At 53.4% G+C, this 22,768-nt stretch overlaps 3 protein-coding genes across 3 annotated transcripts; all 3 read right to left on the bottom strand.

The window, feature by feature from the left end:
- Positions 1-2,391: 2,391 nt before the first annotated feature.
- On the bottom strand, positions 2,392-6,348 carry HOXD11 (homeobox D11). Its single transcript, XM_021923736.2, is given in 4 exon segments — positions 2,392-4,559; positions 5,320-5,725; positions 5,727-5,802; positions 5,804-6,348. Coding segments are annotated over 4 exon segments (960 nt in total). The 5' UTR covers positions 6,046-6,348; the 3' UTR covers positions 2,392-4,323.
- A 3,498-nt stretch (positions 6,349-9,846) lies between these two features.
- On the bottom strand, positions 9,847-14,897 carry HOXD12 (homeobox D12). The gene is made up of 2 exons (XM_031651375.1): positions 13,010-14,897; positions 9,847-12,863 (listed from the first exon to the last, which is right to left on the bottom strand). Exons 1-2 carry the CDS (start codon positions 13,581-13,583, stop codon positions 12,625-12,627), a joined length of 813 nt encoding a protein of 270 aa, XP_031507235.1. The 5' UTR covers positions 13,584-14,897; the 3' UTR covers positions 9,847-12,624.
- A 2,599-nt stretch (positions 14,898-17,496) lies between these two features.
- HOXD13 (homeobox D13) lies at positions 17,497-20,657 on the bottom strand. The gene is made up of 2 exons (XM_003907648.5): positions 19,765-20,657; positions 17,497-18,958 (listed from the first exon to the last, which is right to left on the bottom strand). The coding sequence occupies exons 1-2, from the start codon at positions 20,543-20,545 to the stop codon at positions 18,708-18,710; spliced, it is 1,032 nt and encodes a 343-aa protein (XP_003907697.1). The 5' UTR covers positions 20,546-20,657; the 3' UTR covers positions 17,497-18,707.
- Between the last annotated feature and the right edge of the window lie 2,111 nt (positions 20,658-22,768).

The raw sequence follows: 22,768 nt of genomic DNA, 5'->3' as shown, positions 1-22,768 counted from the left end.
GCCACAGTTCTTTAAAAATTAAAAGAATAACTTGAGGGAAAAATTAAAAGAATAACTTGAGCAAGAAATTAGCATTTGTAATCAAAAAGTGACTTGCATCTGCACTCTTGTCTCCTGGAAGAAGAGTTGAAGCCCTGGGCCTGAGTGGACCTGTGAGCTCTTAGGGTCACCCCGATTAGGGTCCCGAGCCACCTCTAGGCTGTGTCACTCTTTGGGGACAGAGCGGATGGAGTCAATGAAAAGCTGTCTTCCCAGGGCTCTGCTCCGGGTTGCACTGTGCACCTCCAAGCCAAGGTGAAAGGAAATCTAGTGGGCAAATGAGGAGTCTACCACCAATGCAATAAGGGGTCTATCGAGACGTGCAACAAGGGCCGGCGGCCGGAGAGCCTCTTTCTTCACAGACACAAAAGACTCCTACTTCGCGCATTTCCCTTCCACTTCAGAGTCTGAGACCTTGGCGCCTCAGGATCCAAGGCCACTCTCCGCAAGCCCCACACACTCTGAAAGATGGGGGTGGGGAGAGATCTTCAGCCCCCAGAGGTCCTGGTCTGATTCCCGGCCCTTGTCAGGCCCATCTTGGGCGCAGGGAGGAAAGGAACTGCAGACCGCTGAGAAGCGGTGTTTCGCAGGCGGCTGCCAGCCAAGTACAAGGGGCCCCCGCACAGCCAGATGTGCAGCCGCTGGGGCCGCCTTGGGAGGAACACAACGACATTTAGGGAGGGCAGTTCTCACTCCACGTAGACCGAGGACCCCGTTCAGCCTCGGGAAAGGTTGCCTCACTATGGCCAAGCTGGACCGGCGGTCAGACTAGTGGAGCCAAGGTTGCCCGCGGGGAACACCCACACCACTCGTTGAAGCCTCGCCGGGGGGCTCACTGGCGCCCCAGCCTCCCCACCAAAGCTGAGGCCAGCTCCGGGAGACGGGCGAGCGGCAGGCCCTAGGGCCTTTGGTCCAGGGCTTGGAGGGTCAACAAGGCTGGCGCTAATTCTGGGGGTTGCAGGCTCTTCACAATGAACTTCGGAGAGGGAAAGGGGGCAGTCATCCTCCCTTAGAGAGGCCAATGTCCGGCAGCCCTGTCTCCTCTCTTGTGAACTCCGGACGGGGACACAGGCCCTCTCCAAGGTCAGGGGCTTTGCTGGAGGAGGGAGGGCACACAACGAATGCACTGCTTTTGAGAGTCAAAATTCAACTCTGCTCAAGACCGGCGTGCAGTTTGGAAGGGTGGCGTGTTCTGTCAAACGCAAAGCCCGTTTGCTTCAAATACATTCCCCGTTCCACAACGCCTTGAAGTATAAACGTTTCCCCCAGTGCCTGCTGCCTCCCGTGGCCGCATCAGCCCAGCCTGGCCTGAGCACACCAACTCACAGTCCTGCCGGCGCCACCCGGTCGCCACTGGTAGCCGCGCACGCCAGGCACGGCCCCGGGCTCCCTAAACCAGAACGATTCTCCCAGTCCCCTATTCGTCTTATTTTTTTCTAACATTTGGTTAAGTTGGCCGCGCCCTGATCTGTTATAAACAAAAGCCTTTTAATCATTCCAGGCGGTCTGAGAGGGAGCAAAACCGACGAAGGTTTTTTTGGTTTTTTTTGTTTGTTTGTTTTTTGTATTTTTGTTTTTGCGGGGGGCGGGGGTAGGGGGATGTAAGTGGGGGGTGTCCAACCCTAGACAAGGCTCACCACACTGAAACCAAGAAAATTGATTTTCCCTAATTTAATTAACTAGCAGTGGCTATGGTGTATTTCAAAATGCATACATTTATCTTTGAAAACTCTCCTCCACACCATCAAGTTATACCAAGCTATTCTTTTGCAATAGCTTTATCTTTAAAAAGACAAAGATTAGGTTATCTGTTTCTTGAATCTAGTTGCTCCGTTTTCTGTCTCTATACAGCTTCTCACACCTCATGGCTGCTTAGAACAAATAAACTAGCAAACACCTTAGCTGCCGCCTGTTTGTAAGGGGTTGAGGTCGCCTATTAGAATCCAGTATTGGACAGATAAGGTACCGCGGCCTCTTGGTCAAACGCGGTTTCTGGAACGTGAGCGCGCCCTCGTGTGGATCTCCAGGCCCCTGCAAACGGGAAATGGTATCTCGGGTTCGGCTTGCCTTGGGTGGTGGGCACACAAGCTTGCTGTGTTTAGATGAAGTTTTTAAAAAATAGATGGAAACAGAAAGAAACAAAAAAACAGTTTTAAGCTCATGTAACGATCATACTATTGTGGCACTGACATTTTAACCGATATCTAGAATCCCAAACAAAGGAATCCCCTTCTTAACGAAATTTTTCGATTGTAGGCTTTGTTTTCATTGCATCTTTCACCAAAGGATGCTTTTAAAAGCAATATAATTATATTTCCTTTTGTTCCTTATTATAGAAAGTGCAATAATTTATTTCACAGGGTGGCAAGTTGCTTTCAAATTTAATGAAGGTGTAGGGTGCACAGAACTCCCTCTTTCAAATGCTTGATTTTAAAACTGCAGTTCTTCATTAAAGCAAAGGGGATCACTATTTAAGACCCCCCGCCAAAATTCTCAGCCTTTCCTAGCTGTAGTGAAAGCAGCTAGCAGGCATTTTAATCTAATCAGTATTTTTAAAAAGAAGGTGACTGCTATTGCATTACACAAACGTTTGCAGGGAAATTAAGGTTATTGATCCTGAAATTAGGAATTTTCTTAGATTTATGGTGAGCTCCTGGTATGATTTTGTGTGGTCATAAGTGTGTGTGTGGCTCTGGCTATGTGTGAGCATGTATGTGTGAGAGTGGGTGGCAGCTGAAAATCAAGAAGAACCTTAAGGCGCCTAATTATTCAGAAAGGTTAAAGGTGATGACCTTGACATTTCGGAAGTTCAAAGGCATACATTTATGCACTTATTTTTTCCTTCCCAAATAAGGCTTAGCAATTTTTAAAATTGCATTTTGAAATGCATGACTCCTTGGAAGATGCATGGGATACTGTGCATTTACAGATTTATATTTTGTCTTTGGGCTTAGGAGAGGTTAAGAGTCATAAGATTCACTTCACTCTTTTCAGAGAGAGAGAAGCTTTTCTCACTCCTCCAGTTTATTGCACATTGCGGAAATCTCTTTTGGGTCCACCAGAAGGTGTATAATATAACCCAATTAAGCTGTTTAGAACTTTGGCTTTTATGGTGTTGTCTAGACAGTTCAAGGTTTTGTAAACAGCCTGCCTGGCCCTGCAACATAAAGTGCAGTACAGCCCTCACCACATTCTTTAACTTGAAGCGATAAATGCCACGAGAGGGTCTGCAGCTCCTGGCCCTATTTCAGTGGGGGCGGGGAGGGTTTACCTTCCCTGCTTCAGGACCACTGATGATACCAGCAGCCCTCTTCACCTACTGATGACTTCCTTTTTGAAAACTTCTCCCTTCAATGAAAGGTTCTAATTTTGGTTTCTTCTTTTAAGGGACTGTGGCTCCTTGTTAGCTTGTAAGAGATCATTTGGATTTTCTAACCAGTTTTTAAAAATGGTTGTTGTCTTTTCAGAAATCCCAAGTACATTAGACTAGGGGTAGGGGTGGGAGTTTGCTTCTTAGGTTTCTGCTGCCCCAGCCTTACTGTCTGGAGAAGGCAGCGCCAGCATTTCTTGGTCACATCGTCGATTCAGAAATTCATCACTAACATGATTTTTAAAACCAGTAACCTAGAGGTGGTGGGAGGGAATGACTACTATTTTAGTGGGACTAAAAAGTATTTCATTCGATTTTCAGTTGCATGGGTTCTGGCCACTAAAATATCCTAATGAGGCACTAAACCTCGAAGAGGAGAATTCATACAGTGTATTGAAGCTGTAACCTCCATTTTACTAGAAACCATTTATTCGCACAAAAAAAAAAAAAAAAGACAGTGACTCATGCCTTGATATGACAGACTAAAGGTACATTTCCCAAAGTTTAAATAATCTGCATTCACCGAAGAGGAAGGAAGGGATCTCTTAAAACTCAGAGCAAAACACCAGCGCCTTCTAGCACACCCAACCCGGCCTAACTTCCTACAGACCCCGCCGCGTCCCCACGAGGACTCGGAGAGGGGGAGGGGGAACGACAGCACATTGGCGGTAAAATTGTAAAGGGACGTTTGCATTTACCATTTTCCCCTTATTAGGATCCGCTCGGCCAAGTTCCGGCCTCGTCCGCAGGCTGCAGTGGTCGCTGGGAGGTCCCGAGTTGACCGTGGGAAGGAATCGTGAAGTTCCACAGAGAAGAGACGTCATTAAACCCAAGGACATTGGGCCTGCGGAGGGCAGGCTGGTGGGAAGGAGGGTGGGTGAGTGGGGCTGGGGAGGGGGCGCTTCCTGGAGCTCTCAAAATAAGGGGTTTCCAGTGAAATACTGCAGACGGTCTCTGTTCAGTTTCTTTTCTTTCATCCTGCGATTCTGGAACCAGATTTTGACTTGCCGGTCAGTGAGGTTGAGCATCCGAGAGAGTTGAAGTCTTTTCTCTTTGTTTATGTACACGTTAAAGAAAAACTCGCGTTCCAGTTCGCGGATCTGGTACTTGGTATAGGGACAGCGCTTTTTCCGGGACCGCTGGGGGGCCACTGCAAGGCAAAGAGACCAAGGGGTGAGAGAGGCCGCTGTCTGCCAGCCCCCATCCGCCCGCCCGGGCCACTGAGCGAGGGCCAGACCCTGGCCCCGTTGGGGACGTTCTCTGCCGCGGCTGAAAGGCCCTGCCTGCGTCGTGGGGGATGATATATGGGCGGGCACAGGAGAGAGTGCGGGCGTGGACATGTGTTCACGCCCGGACACACACACACACACACACACACACACACACACACACACAGCCTGGCACGGAGGTGGGGAAGCAGAGGGCCAGGCAGGCTCTAAAGTGGAACCTGAGGGAAGAGAGACAAGAGCGGGCCCGCCGGGGCATCTGCTTGACTCCAGCGGCGCGCGTCAGCTAGCGGCTTGGATAAAGTCCAGTGCAAGGATCAAACTCCCCCCCCTTCCCACCCCCCGCCTCTCTCCCTTAAAAGCAGGAGGCTCGGGTGTACGCACTCACACTGGCTTGAAATCTCCCTCCCTCCCTCCATGGTCTCTAGCACCCCCTTGCCCAAAACTGGGAAAAGGCTCTCTACAGCGATTAATGTCCTCCTCCAAGTCTACCTTAAGCCCACCTAAATTGGTTTCCTACCATAAACACGCTTTACAACGGCCCGGGAAATCTTATAGGATGTATAAACCTCTTCGAATGCTTATAAAGTAGCACATAAAACGGCGCAAGCAGAGGGAGGCCCCCGCCGCCCCCCCGCCCCCGCGGCCCCCGGGCCCACCGCTCTCCCAGCACCCGGTGCCTACCTGCGCCGCCGCTCTTCTCGGCCCCCGCCTCCGCCGGGGGACCCTCGCCGTCGCCACCGCTGCCTTCCGCTGCCCCCTTGGGCTCTGAGCCAGTGGTCGCCTTGGCGCAGGGACTGCCCCCGCTGCCACCAGCCCCGGTCTTGGGGTCGCCCTTGTCCGCTGCACCCTCGGGCTGTGGCGGCGCCGGAGGCGGCGGGGGCTGCGGCCCGGCGAACGGGGGCCCGGGCGCCGCCTCGTAGAACTGGTCGAAGCCCTGTGGCAGGATGCCATTGCGGCCCACCGCGCTGTAGAAGTTGGAGGCGGCGCCCGCGGGGCCGTGCGGCGGCCCCGGCGCAGCGCACACCGGCTCAGGCGCCTTGAAGAGCACGTCCGGCCGGCGGCCCGCGGGCGGGAGCAGCTCGCGCTCGGGTCGCCGCCGCCTCGGCCGCCGCGGCCGCCGCGGCTGCTGCCGCCCCTGCCGCGCAGTAGCGAGCGTAGCCGCCACGCGCCACCGCCGCCGCGGTACGGCCACTTGGCGCGCTCCAGGCCGTAGTCGCGGAAGGCCACTTCGCGCACGGACTGGACGTGCGGAGCCAGGTTGGAAGAGTAGGGGAAAGTCATCTGGCAGGACGACGGTTGGGAAAGGAACGACGGCTTGCTAGCGAAGTCAGACGGGGCCACATAGTAGGCGCAGCCCGGCAGGTACATGCTGGCTGCGCTCGGGCCGCACTCGTCAAAGTCGTTCATGGCTCAGCGGCGTGCGCGCCAGCGAGCCCCTGGCCGCTCCCCGCGCAGCCAACCTGAGCCATCGATTGCACAAGAGGCTTGGGCCAGGATCAACTAAGCAAAAATCCCCACCGGGCGCTGACGTGCAATTCATCTTGATTGATTCTGGTGGTAATTATGTCACGTGACGCCATGAAGAGAAATGTCCTTATATCTATATCAACGCTCGCCAACACGCCCTGGGACGGCTCCTGGCGCCGAGACGCTGGGGGCGGATCGGCTGCCCTCTCCCGCCAGCTCTCCCAGGGCGCTCCCTGACCAGGCTGTGCCTCAGGCCGGTCACCTGCGCGCCGCTGGCCGCTGCCACCGCTGGGCGCATCTGCCACCGCCCGAACGGGCCGCCCGCCCGCGTCCGCCCTCCCGCGCCGCTTTAAGTACGCGGACCGAGGCCGGTGGGGAGGAGGAAGGAGGGGGAAGAGGGGGAGGAAGGGGGAAGGGAGAGAAGCAGCGAGCGGAGGGGGGGGGGAGCCCCGGCTCCAGGCTCCCTAGAAGCTAGAAACTAGGTGTGAGGGTGTGAGGTTCCGAACCCCACCCCCCTTACTGCAGCCGCTCCCTCCCCCGCGACTCTGCCACCCTCTGCAGCTCACCCGCCTGGGAGCTTGTTGCTTCTTGTTCACCGGGCGGGCGTAATTTCGCCACTCTCTAGGGCGCAGGGAGCCCTGATTTACATATTTCTCTGCCCAGCGCGTTCAGCGCGGAGTGACTTGGCTCTTTCCGGTTCTGCCCCCAGGGGTGCGAGGGCTGACCTCGGAAAAACCCAGGCCACTCACCGCCTAGGCACTCACCTAGGCCGGGGCCTTCGTGCCCACCCGGCTCTCTTCCCTCTTCTCTGGTTTCCCTCTCTGTTGTCTCTCTTTCTCCTTGCTTGGTCTCTCTTCAGTCTTCTCCCTTCTCTCTCATGTCTTCACTTCTCTCCTTCCCCTTCTTTTCCGCTTTCCTTCTTCCTTCCTCTTGCTTTCCCGTCTCCTTTTTCCTGTCTCTCTCTGCCCTCTCATCCTCTCCCCTCCTTTCCCCTAAGCTGTGTGTCACTGTCTCTGTCTCTCTCCCTGTTGCCTCTCTGCCTTCCCCTTTAGCACTAAGGCCAGGAGCGAGCTCAGCCCGTGGCCCCTGGCCTCCCTAGAATCTGGGGAGTCTGGTGAACAAAAGGATCTGGAGTCCTACTCTCAGGGTGCCTGGCTTCCCGCTGGCTCCCCACAAGAGACAACCCCCTCACACTCGCACCTTCGTCCTCCTCACCCCTCTGCTTTCAGGCCTGGCCTGGGTGTCCGCCTTACACCCAGACCCTTCACTGCTTCGGAGCCCCGCCAAGGCCTGCGCATCCACGTTTCGTTTCCCCGAGGCTCTTCTGGCACCCTTGGGCTGGCATGGTCACTTCAGTCCCTCCCCCAAAATAGGTTGTCTCTCTGAGGGCTCTCAGCGGCGCCTGACTTCCTACTGAAGCCCCTCTGTGTCACCTGGCTCTGAGGCAGACTCTTCGCGGGGCACCCTATCCACTCCCCTGAGGCCTCACTCTCCTCCCAGCCTGCCGCGACCCTCTCCTAGCCCATGGGTCCAGGCGAGGCCTGGGCTCCCACCTCCGAGAGAGAAGACGCTTTTCAAAGGTAAACCGTCCCTTCCCAAACCCAAATCCCAGAACCGAGGGCATGGGGCTGCCCCTTTCCCCAAGATTCCTCTGCCCAGGCAATCCCAGTGCTGGGGCCTGGGCCTCAGTCCTATACCCAGGGCAGGCGGCGCTGGCTGTGATGCTGGTTCCCTCCCTGGCCCGGGCTGCTGCAGTGCCGGTGCTGTGCGCTCTGCCCACCGTGCGGACAGACAGAGAAAAGGCGGGTGGTCTGAGCTAATATCTATTTTCTGGTTGATGTCCCCCCCTTCCTCTTTTTCTCCTCCCTCCCTTTCTCCCTTCCTCTCTCCTTCCTCCGCCCCTTCCCATGTCTGCTTCCCTCCCCCAACACTGCGCAAATAGGTCTGTGGCGACTGGAGGGCACCGAGCCTCCCCCAACTAGAACTGCCCATCTTGTGTGCTCCTTCCCCACAACTGGCACCCCTGCCCAGATTCCAGCTGATATTCTTCTCAACCCAGACCCCCAGCACACGTATCTGCTTCCCCATCTCCATCCCAGGCCCAAGCCTCTCCCTTTAGGACTCGTGGTCGACGCCCCTGGATCTCTCTCCTAAAATGGCTCCCCGGACGCTGCACACTGGCCCTGCGGTAGCTCAGGACCCAGGGCAGCGGCGATGACTTCAATCCGGGTCTTTATGTGTCTGGGGGTTCGCAAAAATTCTCGCACCTTCTCTCTGCTGGCAGCACGGGGTGGGGCGCAGGCAGCCCGGCGCCCCCAGTGTGGAGCCTGCTGACCGCCAAAGAGGGAAATGGGGAGGACGAACCATTCAAGTTCAACGACATGGCGACGGCAGCTCCGGCGGGAGCAGCGATTTGGCGGGGGAGGGTGAGCCAACTGCAGTGGCGCGCCGGTGCACAGGGGAAGGGGGCGGCCGGTCCCTTTCGGCTCCTTAGCGCGGACCCTTGCCCCCCGACCCACTCCAAAACCCAGAGCGCTTTCATTCCAGTCCCAGCCCGCTTGGCTCTTTGGCCCCAACTCCCTCCTAGTTCCTGCCCCCATTCCCCAAACCCAGGGAAAACCGCAGCCTCCGGACCCGCGCGTCCCGCTCGAGAACCTACCGTGAAGACCCCGGCTCTGTGGCCTTGTCCTTGCCTGCGCGGCCCCACCCGAAACGCAGGGAGCGCACCAGGCCTTCGGGGCGCAGCCAGCAGCTCTGCGAGGAAGAGCTTTCCGCACAGCGACGGGACGCGATGCGGTGATTTTGAGCCACCCAAGATAAGACACTAACTTGACCTTAACTTTGTCAGGGCGCTCCTGGTATCTGGAGAACGTGAACAGACACTGTCTGGCAGCTCTCGTAAAAGCTGACTGGGGAAGGGATTCTGAGTCATTTCATTTATTGCCACTACAGTTCTGCAAGAAAGCTTTTCCTCCCTGCCAAACTTTAATTATTTATGCTCTTTTAAGAAACGAAAGAAGAGAAACGCAGGGAAAACACCCAGAGCCAGTTCCTTCCCTGCAGAGTCTTCGGAATGGACTCCTTAAGTCAAGCGACGGGAGAACAAAAATATGAGGAGATCACCTTTGTCTAAGGACAGTGGGGCAGTCGCCTTGCCCTCCCCCACTATCACTGAGGGGGGAATGCAGCTGGGAGAGGCGGGTAAAGGGGCATCCCCCCCCACATGAATATTTACAACGATTCCGGATTTCTCTTCCACCCGCCGGCATCCCGGAAGCCTCTCCAGCCCGCCTCCCTGGGGGAGAACCCCCAGGCCTTAAAAGCGTCCCCCGTCCCCCGCCGCCCTCTGAGTTCGCAACTGATTGAATGACAGACGAAGCTGTTTTTTTTCTCTTTTTAAAACCGTTTTCTTAGTCAAGAGGCCCGCTTGGACTGTAGCATTTCAGAGGACGCATTTGTCTTTCTGAAGGAAATGTTGAGCACTCAGATTTTAGCGTCCTTTCTCTTCAGCATTTTTTTTTTTCTTACAAATTTCTTAGTGGTTCCAAATCTCTGCGGGAACCCAGGCTATGGAAGGAGACACCAGAGTCTTTGTATTTGTGTCAGATAGCAAACGGGATAGATTTGGAAAAAACTGCTGAACCAAGAGATACGCTTTTATATTTAGAATAATTTAATTTTCTGTGAGGAGTGATCTCCATGAATATCCCCTCCCCCCACTCATCCCAGGCTAAAGGAAAAGAACACGATGATTTAATGATATATTTTGGAAAGAAACGGCCTCTGTGTTGTCTGTCTTAAGGCCTGGATCTGAGTACGTATGCTTTCCTCCTCCTTTCCTCAGCCTTCGGAGGGCTCAGTGCGGCTTCTGCCTTTGTTCAGTTGTTTTTGAGCAGGCAAACCTCTGAATGCAGAGTCAGACTTGGAGATCCTGCTCTGGGTACCATAGCCTCTATGTGTCCAGCCAGGTGGGGAATCCTTTTGAGCCACAGGGCCTTGGCAGCTCTTGCTTCTTTCTCTCCTATTGAATATATATACATATATGTATATATAGTTGTGTGTGTATATACAATTAAAGAACAATTAAAAATTTAATTATAAAGAATAATAAAAAATTTGCTTCTGGGAAGGGGAGTTGAAATGTTGGATATTTAGTATTAGCGATTTAGTAGTTTTGCTAATTCTTCCTCTAGCTAGAAGCTAGTTTATACCTCCACCAGCTAGGAGCTGGTGTTTGCAAGAAGATGAGTAGCAAGCAGGCCCTGACTTTCCTGGACTGAGCTAGAGGTTCAGATGGACTAGGGAGTTTTGAGGCCCCATTTCCCAAGGGAGTCTGCTGGGCTCCTGGTAAACCTGCTGGTATCAAGGATTTAGCAGGACCTAGCCGGTTCCAGAGAAGCCGGACCAAAACTCCGTGGAGACAGACGTTTTGTTTTGAAATTTGAGGAACCTCAAATCTTTACAGACCCTGAATAACAGCAAGCTTTAAAGTTTGAGAATTTAGGCTAAGTGCAGAAGTTCCAGCTTGCAACAAGCTGAGAGTCCCCTTAATGTGTGAGACACACTCACATTTGCCATGGTCCTTCCCTTTTGGATATTCCAAACATATTTGGTTCGAAGCTTTTACACACCATTTCCTGACCGCCTCGGAAGCCATTTTCTCATTTAACGAACAGTCAACACCCGCGGTGAAACAACAGTCAGAAAAGAAAAACGAATTTGGTGGCCTGAAAAACATTAAGGGGTAATCCAAAACATTTTGAAAAATTGACTTCAGCCCCTTGACAGCTTGGCTCAGACCTGAATATTTATTTTCACTCAAAACATTTGTATATATTGTGTCTGATATATACAAGCTACTGTTTTCGACAAAATCAAAACAAAACATGCATGATAACTATTAGATAGCCTAGAAAATGAAATTAGTCTAAACATAACTGAAGTCAGTTGGGCTAAGGCTCAGGGCTCTCTGTGAGGTGCCCACTCCAGGTTTAGGGCCAGGTCCTCCCCTGAAAAGAAATCACTGGACTTTGGGAAGGCATCCTGAATCCTTGGGTTGTTGTGCATCATGCTAGGAGGTGCGAAGGAGGAGTGCTGTATGTCAGAAGGAGAGGGAAAAGAGGCAGGGATAGTGGAATGAGCTGGCCAGAGGGAGGCTTTGTTCACTGAGATTAAGGTGGGACACTCCAATACACCCAGAACAACTCCACCTGGCATTTGGGAACCCCTGCCTCCTTGAGGCAAGCCTGGCAGGGTCCAGGGCCTTGAAGTCTCCACTGGGACAGGCCAGACATGCCTCAGAAGGGGCACAGTAGCTGGGCCTCTGGTAGAGTTGGCAGATGGTGGAGACGGTGAGAGGAACTTCTGGTCCTCTTTGCTTTGTCAAGAGCAGCTAGCTGGGTGGAGAATCTAAGAGATTTCCTTCCCCAACCCTTGACTCTTGAGAAGGATCTTTTGCTTATCCTTTTGGGAGTCCATTAAGGTAATTCAAGAAAGAAAGATGCCCCGACACCTTTACTCACCTCAACTGGAAAGCCATATTTACAGCTGGAGTGTAGCACCCCTCCTCCTCTTGTTCACTCCCTTCTCCTCCCCTTGGATATCTTTCCCTCCTCCCTGTGCAACAGAGCTTCCAAGCAGACCAGCAGCTCCTTTCCCCAGAGGTTGGCTCTGGGTATCCAGTTACAGGGTTCATGGGCCTGGCCTAGGCATGTATGAGAAGGTGGGAGTAGGGCAATATTTGCCAGTCTTGTCTGGAGATGGCACTTTGTCTGGAGCCCCAGTCTCTCTCATCCAATCTCAGGAAATGAAGGTTCCACTCTATTCTACCCAGCTGGAGGGGCCAGCCTATTTCACATTTCTCATTTCGAGATATCTCCAAGTTTACCCCAATACCCAGCCCCTCCTCTTCTCTCCCTTTTCCTCCCAAAGTCTGAAGATCTAGTGTGGCTTTTGTCCTCTCAAATCAGCCAGGACAGACAGGAGGGTGGAGGGTAGATGGTGCCCTTTCCTTTCTCCAGAGTGAAGATACTGGCCTTGCCACAAAGGGCTTCTGCTGCAGAGACCTAATTGTACCCACCGTCCTTTCCATTCCCTCAGGAGGCCTTCCACTCTGAGCCCTAACTAGGCAACTGCTATAGGCTGAAGGGGCTGGAGAGAGGGGGAAAGGTAGAACGAATTGGGTGGAAACAGAAAAATCCAGGTACCAGGGAGCAAGAATGAGCGGTGGGTGAAAATGCCCCAGCCAGGAGCAAGGAGAGGTGGCCTCAGTGCCCCCACGTGGAAGCCTTAAGGCCAGCCAGAGTTGCACTGTACTGCCGCACGTTTCTCACGGGCTTCTCAGGGACTGAGGAAAGCAAGGAGGCCCAGCTGGCCTGGTCTCTAAATCTCTTGGTGGCTTCTGGGACTAGCAGAGAAGGAACCGAAGGAAAAGCCTTAGCCTTGGCCCCAGATTCCCCTCCCCAAACAAGGCCTCTGTCCAAAAGGGCAGACCCAGCCAGGCCCTGGCCACGCGCACGGCTAGTAGAGCGCCAGCGCCTGCTCCCTCAGCACCACGCGCTTCTTCTTCATACGCCTGTTCTGGAACCAGATTTTGACCTGCTGATCGCTGAGGTTCAGCCTATTGGACAATTCCTTGCGTTTCTGCCGGTTGATGAATTCGTTGACGAGGAATTCGTTCTCCAACTCCGCAATCTGCTGCTTCGTGTAGGGTTTCCGCTTCTTGCGAGCCCTCCCCGGGGCCGCCCCCCACGGCAGGCCTGCAACACAGCCCCAACCCACGTCAGCCCAGCCCGTTCTCTGTCTACTGCCCGCCCCCAGGCGGTTCACCTCCCCTTACACTCTCCCTGGAACCCCACCTCCCGTCCCGGCCCAAATCGGCCCGGGGAGCATGGGCACCGTTTACCGTCGGGCAGTGAAGGTCGCAGGCAGGAGGCAACGCCCGCCGCCTGCACTGTCATGTTCAAGTTGAGCGAGCCCTTGGTGTCGTCCTTGAAGCCGGGGGCGCAGGGAGCCCCCTGGAGCAGGGTCGCGGAGCCCGGCGTGGCACGACCCACGCCCGCGTAGTCATACTTGGCCGCTTTGAGAGCAGCCACTGCAGGGGCCAGGCTAGACTCGGGGGCGAAGGAAGGCCGGGTACGACCGCGCTCCTCAGGCCCAGAGGCCGCTTCGGGCGCATAGAACTTAGCCTGCTCTTCGGGTCCGTCCTTGGCTGTTGTGGGCTGCAGGCCGAGAGGCCCGGAGCCAGCTAGGTAGGGCTGCGAGAAGCCGCCGAAGGCAGTGGCGCCCGCAGGCTGCGCGGGGGCGCAGGAGGCTGGCGTGGCGGCCCAGGGCAGCGCGCCGCGCGGGTAGGAGATAGGGGGAAGCGCGGCCAACTGGCCGCCATTCGGCCGCAGGTTGGAGAAGTAGAAAGAGTCTGGCGACTGCAAATTCAGAAGCGAGCCCACATAGCCCGCTCTGTAGAGACTGCGCTCACACATCTCCAACAAAGGGCTTCGGCTGCGCTCGCAACAGTATTTAGTTACAACCGGGAATAAGAGGACAGGCTCAGACGATTGGACGAAACTTTGCCTGCAGGTTCTTCAAAGCCGGTCATTTCAGCACCGCCTACATCCCCCCGACCCGTTTTCCCCCCCTTCAGAGTATTATGATAACACCCGCAATGTTCGATGGCGAAAGACTAGGCTCCCAGAAGAGCCAAATCAAGTTGAGCGAAGACTAACTCTCTGAGGGTTTCCAAGCCCGGCTTCGGCAGCTGGGGACATCGGGCAAGAGGGTGCTTCTGCCCAAGTGTCCCTTGGGACTCTTCTTGGCTGTGATTGGCTTTGCGATCCGTTTTCCGCAGGCTTTCTGGGCCCGGCTTGCTTCTACCGGCTTTAAGTTCCAGGGGAGGCATTTTTCATTAACCGGCGCCTCTCGACTTGTCCGGAGAGGGCGCGGTCCGGCGGCACCAGGAGCTCTGTCCCTTGGCCTAAGCAATGTCACTCTTACCCCAATCACTCCCACAGTAAGGCTTTCTCCAGAGACCTCTGCCTGGAGATCTGGCAGCAAAGACCCATTCACTGCTTGAGCCCTCAGTCCCAGGCCGCAGACACAAAAAGGGCATCACAAACTACCCAAGTTTGGGATCCAGGAAGGAGGCCGCACTACTCCTGGTTTGTGTCCCCATGGCTAAGAACTCTGATCCTAGGGAAGTTGCCATACAGGTCCATGGAGAATGTCCGCCAGGGAACCCATCAGTTTGATCCACCAATCGTGGCCAATGGCTACATTCCTTTCATCGTCAGGAGTCCTCTCCGGGACTACACACTGCAAACCAGAACTCCGTGGTGTCCCCATCCACCAAGTGGAGGGCAAAGCAGGACGAACTCCCCTGACTGGGTGTGGAAAGGCAGAAGAGCCAGAGTCACCTGGCCGGGGAAGAGCGGGCGTTCGGAGGCAGCTGGCTAGCAGAGTTCCTCGCCTCAGCGCCCCCAGGGGTGCCGGGGATAGGGAGTTCACAGGTCTGACAAACATCGAAGTGGGAAGGGCAGCAGTTCTTAGCTGGGAGCGGTGTGCTCAGACCCCGCCACTGGCCCTCTTGCCTAGTCCGGTCAGCGGACTAGGGGTCCTCCCCCTCCTGCCTCCGATCCCAAGACCCTTGGAGACCCCGTGACCGGCGCCAGTCTCAGCCTGCAGCAGGACCCTCGGTCTGCGAGCCAAGCTGGAATTGGTTAGATCGCGGGCTCCCGCACTGAGACCACACAGGCGCCGCCGGAGGGCAAGACTGACCACCGCGCTGCGACTTTATTGTGTGAGTTATGGCGACCAATTGGGTGGCTCTGGGGAACGCAATCGGCCTCTTCCTCCTGCTCTGGTGAGGGGTGGGGGGCGGGGAGAGGGAGTGAGGACGTGGGGGTGGGGACGTCTGAGGCTCCTTTGGCTCTGCCAGAGGGTTTCCTTAGGAGCTCAGGCACACAGACTCACTCTCTCGCGTCCTCTCTTGGGAGGTGGGGGCAAGCACAACCTGCAACCCCAGTTCCTAGACACTTAAGGGAACACAAACCTCAGATCCCTAAGAGCTCTTATTTTGGGGAACCCATCCTATTTTCGAGGAGCTGCAGCTTCGTTACTCCCGAAAGCTCCAGCTCCAGGGGTCCCTGCAGTCTCTGCTCCTCATGTTTCAGTGCAGGACGATTCCTCGTTATTTCCAAGCCGAGGGGTGTCTCCCTCGGACCTTTAGGCAACCCTACAACAGCTGTTTGTGCCTCAGGACTAAAGGCATAAAAGAACTAAGTGAAAAACTGGAAAGACAGGAACAACTAGGGTTCCCTCCATTGCTCCTTGCCCAGTCTTCCCACTTCATTCCCCGGGTTTATGACTTTCGAGGTCTGGCAGACAAAGTCTTATGCGAGCTGTGGACCCGGATCGAGGGAGGGTCGGGGTGGAAAGTAGTGGCGGGAGGCGGCTTGGCTTGTGATTTAGAGAATGGGAAAGGATTTGGCTGAGGAGCTAATAGCGAGCTCTGCCAATGCCGCCCAACGCCCAGGAGATGGCGAGCGCGCTCCATGCCTATCGAGGTGCAGCCGCACGGTCAAGATCAACAGTGAAGGGCGGTGCGGCCGCCCTGGGGTCGCCAGCCCGCGCGGTCACAGCGCGCTTTCAGACGCAGCCGAGCGCCTCCGAAAGTCGGAGATCTTGGCGACAAGGCCGCCCCTGACACTGGCTCCCTGACAGCGGAGCCAGAGGGACCCAGGGGGTTGCCAGAGGCGGGGAAGCATTGCAGTCGCCCTTTGTCTGGCCGTGGGTCCCGGCTCCAGTGCTTCCTTCGCCTCTTGAATCACGCGACACGGGGGCCTTGTTCCCCTACCCGCGGCTCTAAAAACCTGCCCAGTTTCTGAGGCACCCTCCTGCCGCCTGTCTCCAACAGAAGGAAAGGCCTCTCTCCAAGCCCTCTTAGCCTCTCGGGCTCCCCGAGGGCCTCCCTCCCAGTGCCTGGGTCACTTTCCAGTTCCTTCCCTCCCTCCGCAATTTGGAATATAAAGGGAACGCATATAAATAACAAAGCCTCCTTCTGTTATTGATTTAGCTCTGAATCCAAATTCCTCCAGAGAGCGTTTGAGTACAGTTTTAATCTTCAGCAAACCTACTATTTCTCCAAGGCGGGGGGAGTGGGGGTACTGACATGCAAACTAGAGATGAAAGGAAAACCTCGAGGCAATCTCCCCTACCCACGATGGGAAACCCGAGAAATAGACCTGGAAATGGAGTGACGCTCTGGAGTGTGGGACTCACAAAAAATGGAGGGGAAGGTTGGCGATGAGGAGAAAGGAAAAACGTGCCCGTTTCCCATGAAAACATATCTTTTGAGAAAAACCACAAAAACGCTAATGACCCTTGCCGAAGTGTAAGGTGGGGGATGGCATGGCCCCTTGTACATGGGTTATTTCTTCTGCAGAGATTGAATCGTCATCAAATCTCTCTCTCTGTCTCTCCGTCTCTGTCCCTCCCCCTCAAAAACGAAGTTAGCTGTCCACTGTCGGCAGTAAGATATGAAAGAAATTAAGCTGGGACAGAGAAAACGAAAGTAGCCCCAAGTCTTAGGTCTCTGCGTTTTCTCTCTCAAAGTTATAAGGGAGCCCTCCCACCAGGAGAGTTTTCACACTCAGTGAGGTTTTAAATATCAGTATGTAACTAACTTATACACACGAAAACGTTAGCAACAACTGAGTTGATTGTGTGGTGAGCTAACCTTGAGGAGTCATCCAGTTCCTCAGCGGCCATTTCCCTGAGTGGCAAAAAGACCTCAAACAGAAAATTCTAGTGCCTAAAAAATGCGTCTGAAAGTTTAGATTTTATAATTATGTTTTCAGTTGTCAACTGCTCTGTGCAGACTGCCCGGAGAAGGTGATATGGGATAAGCTTGAAATGTTTCTTTTTCGATTGCCAAATATGGATATGTCTTTCTAATTTCAAGACCTTCCTGGTCCAGATATTTATAATGGTCTTTCTAGGTTAAAAATTTTCAAGTGAGTAAGTTTTTCTATGCACAGGCATACAAATACATATGGATTAAAAAAAAATTGAACTATATAAATAAATTGACAATAGTGAAAGAAAAGTAAAATTTTATTGTTTTTTGAGCTGGCCTGGTATAAAATATCATTTTAAACACTGTAAATTATATCCTCATTTTAAAACATCACTACTTACGTTAAAGTCATGGGCAAAAGGGAGGGAAGGGGGCAAAAGTGGAGAGCATGAAGGTTCCAGAAACCAGAATTAGTGTTGAGTTTCCTTCATCCACAGAGAACATAACTGTGTTCAAGATATCAAGATTTTGTAATAAATAAGAATCATTTCAAGAGGAAACACAAACTTGAAAAAATAAAACAAATGTATAAGGACTCAGAAGAAACAAGAGAGTTCTGTTTATTGGCATCTCCCTAGGAGTAAAAAGTGATTTTTAAATGCCTGAAGCACTGCCTATGTATCCCAGCTCACAGACATTACATCTACAAAAATAATCTCTCAATTGTATAAATATGCAGCACTTTAAAAGTAATTATTTATCATCACTTTCAGAAACATCATTATTTTTCTTCTTGGACCTTGGAACTTCACATTTTTCATATTTGTTGGACGCTTTACAGCTCCATGAGAGGCCCAATGCATTTATTCAGACAGTCAGGTTCTTCACTGGGTTCTGTATGTAAGTTCCCACCCATGGCCACATTCATTCAGCCTCTTTTTGAGGATTGAGGAGATAGCCACAATCCCAGACCCATAGATTCAAGGCCAAGAGAAGGAGGTGCATTTATGCCATCCGTGGGTCACTCTACTGATTGCAGCCATTTAAATATATGCATTGAGAGCTCAAGAAATGAAGGCATCCACGATCCATGAGGACACATGAGTTTCAAATTAAAATGAAAACACAAACCTACAAAGTGTTAAAAATATACAATTAAAACAGCAAGCAAAACACCCAAAGTTGGAAAGATCGTCTTCATTTCAATATTGATACAAACCCTATTTGATAAGGTGGCCACATTTAAAGCCATCACAGTACCTTCAGCCTCCTGTTTTTAGACTTTCCTGGTGACCCCAGAGCACTGCCTGCCTTTCCACTTGCCTCAGGGCAACTGCTGAGAGCTAATGATTCAATTAACTAATTACAGGATATGAATGACTGAAAACCATTCTGTCCTAATGGATTATGAAGATAATCAGTGCTGGGAACGAACAAATCAAGTAATTTTAAAAAACCCGAAACCTTAAATCAGAATGGCGCTTCTGAAATTCATTTTGGGGGGGATTATTAAAAAATACTTCAAGTCCCTTTATACTGGCCTAGAGGGAGAAACAGAACATGTAAAAGAGATATAAAAAAATCCTAGTCAAAAACAAAACCAATAATAAACAAGTAAAAATCAGAACTACACAGTCAGGCTGGGCAGCAGAAGGTTTTAGAGCCAGATAAGGGGAAGAGAAAAAAAAAATTCACAAAATTTGCCACCATTGGCAGGGGGTGGGAGGAATTAAATACATATTCAAGTCTTTCCAAAGGCCTTTTGGAGACAACCGAATGGCTTCTAAACTGTCTGTGGCCAACCTGGACCACATCAGGAGACAGTATCTTTGAGCTTGGAGACAATTTTCTTGTCCTTCACTCTTCGGTTCTGAAACCAAATGGTCACTTGTCTCTCAGATAGGTTCGTAGCAGCCGAGATACGCCGCCGCTTGTCCTTGTTAATGAACTTGTTAATGGCATACTCATTCTCCAGTTCTTTGAGCTGCAGTTTGGTGTAAGGCACTCTCTTCTTCCTCCCTCTTCGGTAGACGCACATGTCTGGCTGATTTAGAGCCACATCCCCTGATACAAACAAAAGCACAAGAAAAATTAGGCTGGGATATTTGGAGCACCTACTTGAGGACTGTGTGTGTCTGTGTGTGTGTGTGTGTGTGTGTGTGTTTAGGGGTGCAGGAAATAAAAAAAAGCCACGCTGTTTGGTCTTTATTATATACATAGACATATTACTTACCCGTTATTAAAGAAATATTATCTGCACTTAACAACAAAAATTAATTTGATCGATTATCATAGTTTCTCAGACCGGCATCTTAACAAGCCTGCAATTTTATGGTGTGGTTATTGGGCACGTTCATGAGGACAGTTTCTGCAAATGTCTGTTGTATAAAAACAAACACACATACATAGACACATACAAATTCAGGTCTTTTGCTCAAATTTTGATTTCCTGCGTTCCTGTGTTTGGAGCTTGCGGGCTTGATCTAACAAGCTTTAGTGGTCATCTTGGAGCAGTGATGTCTTTGAAAATGGGAGGGGGGGTTGCAACTCTGTGAGGCTTCTTAGGAAAAAGGCCTCTTTAGGAGAAAAGGGAGAGGTCCGAAGAAACGGCACGCAGAGACCCTCAATTTTAGGAGAAAAACGTGTCTGCGCTGCACACAAGGAAAGAAAGGGCAGTGACGGAGGCAGTTGAAATCAGAGGAGGAATTTACAGATTTCACACGAACTGGACAAACTTCCACTGGGTTAACCCCGGTCAGGTGTAGAGCACAGGCACCCACTCCCAAGTAGGGGCGAATACTCTTAGTCCTTTCTTTTCTTCTTCTCTCTCCCCCTCCCTCGTGTAGGTCCCTTTTCTCCATCGCCCCTACCTGGAAAGGAAGATTTCCAAAAGTGGGACCCCTGTGGCTGGTCCTTGGCGCAGTACACCTGGCTGTTCCACCCGTTAGCCAGCGTCCAGGACTGGTACCCCTCCATGGAGATGTAGGCCTCGTGCCGAGGCTCCCCCGAGCCGAAAGTGGACACCATGTCGATATAGCCGGGCACATGCTGGTAAGGGCTCGTATAACCCTGGTAGAAGGATACTTCCTTGGCTCGCGCTGGCACCTCGTTGGCCGGTACGCTGCTGCTCGCCAGGCCTGACACGTCCATGTACTTCTCCACGGGGAAGCCTCCCAGCGAGGCGTGCGGCGATGACTTGAGCGCATTCTGCTGTAAGCCCACGCCGTGCGACATGCGGCAGCTGTAGTAGCCGTTGCCGAAGTGGTAGCCGTAGCCCAGCGCTGGAGCGCTCGGGGGCGCTGCAGCGGCCGCAGCAGGCGTGGGCGCTGGGCACTCTTTGGCTGGGGGAGCCTCCGGGCGCGCCGCTACAACAGCAGAAGACGACGAAGACGAGGAGGAGCCCGTGCGCTCAGAGGTCCCGGGGTATGCAAAGCCGGAGGCTGCCGCTGCCGCCGCCGCCGCCGCCGCAGCTGCCGCCGCCGCCCGCCCGGAATGTGTCCCGGCGAACACAGGCGCGGAGAGAAAGCCGCGGCACTGGCCTGACGCCGCCGCCGCCGCCACCGAGGAGGAGGAGGAAGAGGCCGGGGCGCCACTGGCGCCCCCACCGTCCGCCCGCAGCCCGTCCATGTCCCAGCTCCCAGCGCGGCTCATGGCCCGGCCTGGCCTGGCCCCGGCCCCGGCCCTGGCCCCGCGCAGGACACCATGGCGCGGCGCGCCTCCTCCCTCTTCTCCTTTCTCTCTGGTTCGCTCGCTCCCGCCCTCTTCCTCTAGCCCTCTCTCCCTCTGTGAGCCTCCCGCCTCCGGCCCTCCCGCCCTCCAACAGGTTAGCTCATCGCGGGACGTTTATAAAAACGAAGTTCAGGTTGGGAGGGGGCCTGGGCAGGTCGGGGGGCCGCCTCCCGCCCCGAGGGCGCCCGCCGGGGGCGTGCCATTGGCTGCGCGCGGCCACGTGGGGGTACGGACGCGGGGGAGCCTGGCTCCCGGCTGGACCCACCCACCCCGGTCCCCACCCTTCTCCTGCCCCTTGCAGGGTCCACCTCCCATTCCCGCCCTCCCCCCGACCCAGGCGTACGCGCTGCAGCCACCCCCACGAGTTGATTGCGCGACGGCCCATCCCAGGCCCTGTCTGCGACTGAGGCGGGCGCCGAGGCCTGCGCCTTGTCTCGGCAACCGCTGTTTTTGCCACCTCTCCTCGGCTACCCGAGTTGCACAGCAAAATGAAGACGAAGGACACAGATGATCAGAATGATGTGAAAACAGGCCCATTTTTTATCCTGTTGCTGAATCCCTCAGCCCATTTTTTATCCTGTTGCTGAATCCCTCAGTTAGTCGACCTCTAGACCCCAAATCTGAGTGGCTAATTTGCCCTACCTTGCGCACTGGTACCCGGCAAAGGCATTTCACACAGATAAGAGGCATTGGAGCAGACCCTTCCTATACACACACGCTGTCCGTCCGGAAAATGCCCACAAAGCGCCCTTGGGGCTGGCGGCAGAGACTTAAACTGATGAAAGACAAGCATCGGCGCAGTGAGCCTGACAATCTGTGCCAGAGAGAAAAGTCCATGGATGCCTACTCAACGCTACTGGCCTCTACTCTTGGGCCAGCCGGGAGTCGCTTCCGACCTGGGCCCCTCAGATCCCACGGGTCCTTCTTCGACCCGCAGAAAGACCCTGAGAAGGGCGCCGGGGAAGAAAGCCACTCAGCCGCCCGCCGTGAAACTTCTGTGTCTCTCCAGCAGCCGACCGGCCTCGCATTTTGCAGTCACCACCCACTCCCACCCGTTCCTCACACCAAATTAATTGAAAACTTCACTTTCCCAGGGACCTTTGTTTCGCTTCCTTTTCCAAGCTGCCAACTGCAGAGAACTGAGAGGGGCAAATTAAGAGGGCGCTTGTTCCAAGCAAATTTGGAGTTTGTGATAGGAGCAGCCCAGACAAACGGTCTGACTTCAAGGGGTCAGGTGGGCTCAAGCAGTGCTGGTGGGGCTAGGTCCAGCTCTGGAACCATACTGCCAGGGTGTTAGGGATTACAGCCCTATCCCTCATCATCCCTTTCTGCTGCTCCTCAGCCTCAGAGCTCCAGCCCACCATCCCTCAATCTCAGCAACTAATGGGGCACCAATGAGAGTCCTGCTGTGACTGTGGGGCTCTGCCTTAGGAACAATATTAGATCCAATGAGCCCAGAATTCTGGGGGTGGATATGGGATCCTTCAGAGCCCATTTGGTTCTGTGGCACACACTCCTCAAGCCAGCCCATCTCCAAGAAAATCACTCCCCTAAGCCTGTGATTGGTGAGAGCTTGTCACCCAGCACCACTGTTCCCCCGACCAAAGACTCCCTGAGTAAGATGAGGAAGAGAGCCAGGGAGGCCCTCCTTGGCCTGGCCTGGCATTTCAGGGTGGGCTGCTGGTGTTGGGAGTGTTGACACGCAAAACGCAGTAACCATAAAAGGCTCAAATAAAGGGGAAAGTTATGAGAGGGGTGTTGGAAAGGAAAAGCAAGAAAATTCGTTTCATGTTTTCGAAGTTCTCGACATCTTCATGATCAAATTTGAGATGGGAGGGGCCTGAATTTTACAGGAAATCACAGGAAATAGAAGTTTGCTGATGAGAACTATTTTTTCACTATTTGGGAAAACAAGGCAAAAGTCAGCAATGAAAGTTCGACCGACATTTTAAAAAGGCTAACCGTGGCGAGGCGACGGGATTGCTAACTTTTAAAAAGGGTTTGGGCTGGGTCTTTATGAAAAAATTTTGGTACCAAACCACCAACCATGGGCCACCCTGAAATGCTTTTATTTTCTCTTTGTCTCATTTTTTCTTCCTCAGAGAAAACATGAAGATAGTTTTAACTTTTTATGACTCCAAAAAA

Source organism: Papio anubis, chromosome 10 (genome assembly GCF_008728515.1).
Source record: "Papio anubis isolate 15944 chromosome 10, Panubis1.0, whole genome shotgun sequence".
Classification (NCBI taxonomy): domain Eukaryota; kingdom Metazoa; phylum Chordata; class Mammalia; order Primates; family Cercopithecidae; genus Papio; species Papio anubis.
The sequence above is the reverse complement of the archived record's forward strand: the minus strand, read 5'-3'. Positions and strand labels throughout refer to the sequence as shown.

Excerpts from the sequence above, each read along its gene's own strand:
- HOXD12 (XM_031651375.1), bottom strand. The coding sequence starts at position 13,583 with ATGTGTGAGCGCAGTCTCTACAGAGCGGGCTATGTGGGCTCGCTTCTG. Across the intron at positions 12,864-13,009 it reads GCGACCTTCACTGCCCGACG|GCCTGCCGTGGGGGGCGGCC; the intron begins GTAAACGGTGCC and ends GCTGTGTTGCAG.
- HOXD13 (XM_003907648.5), bottom strand. The coding sequence starts at position 20,545 with ATGAGCCGCGCTGGGAGCTGGGACATGGACGGGCTGCGGGCGGACGGT. Across the intron at positions 18,959-19,764 it reads TTGGAAATCTTCCTTTCCAG|GGGATGTGGCTCTAAATCAG; the intron begins GTAGGGGCGATG and ends TGTTTGTATCAG.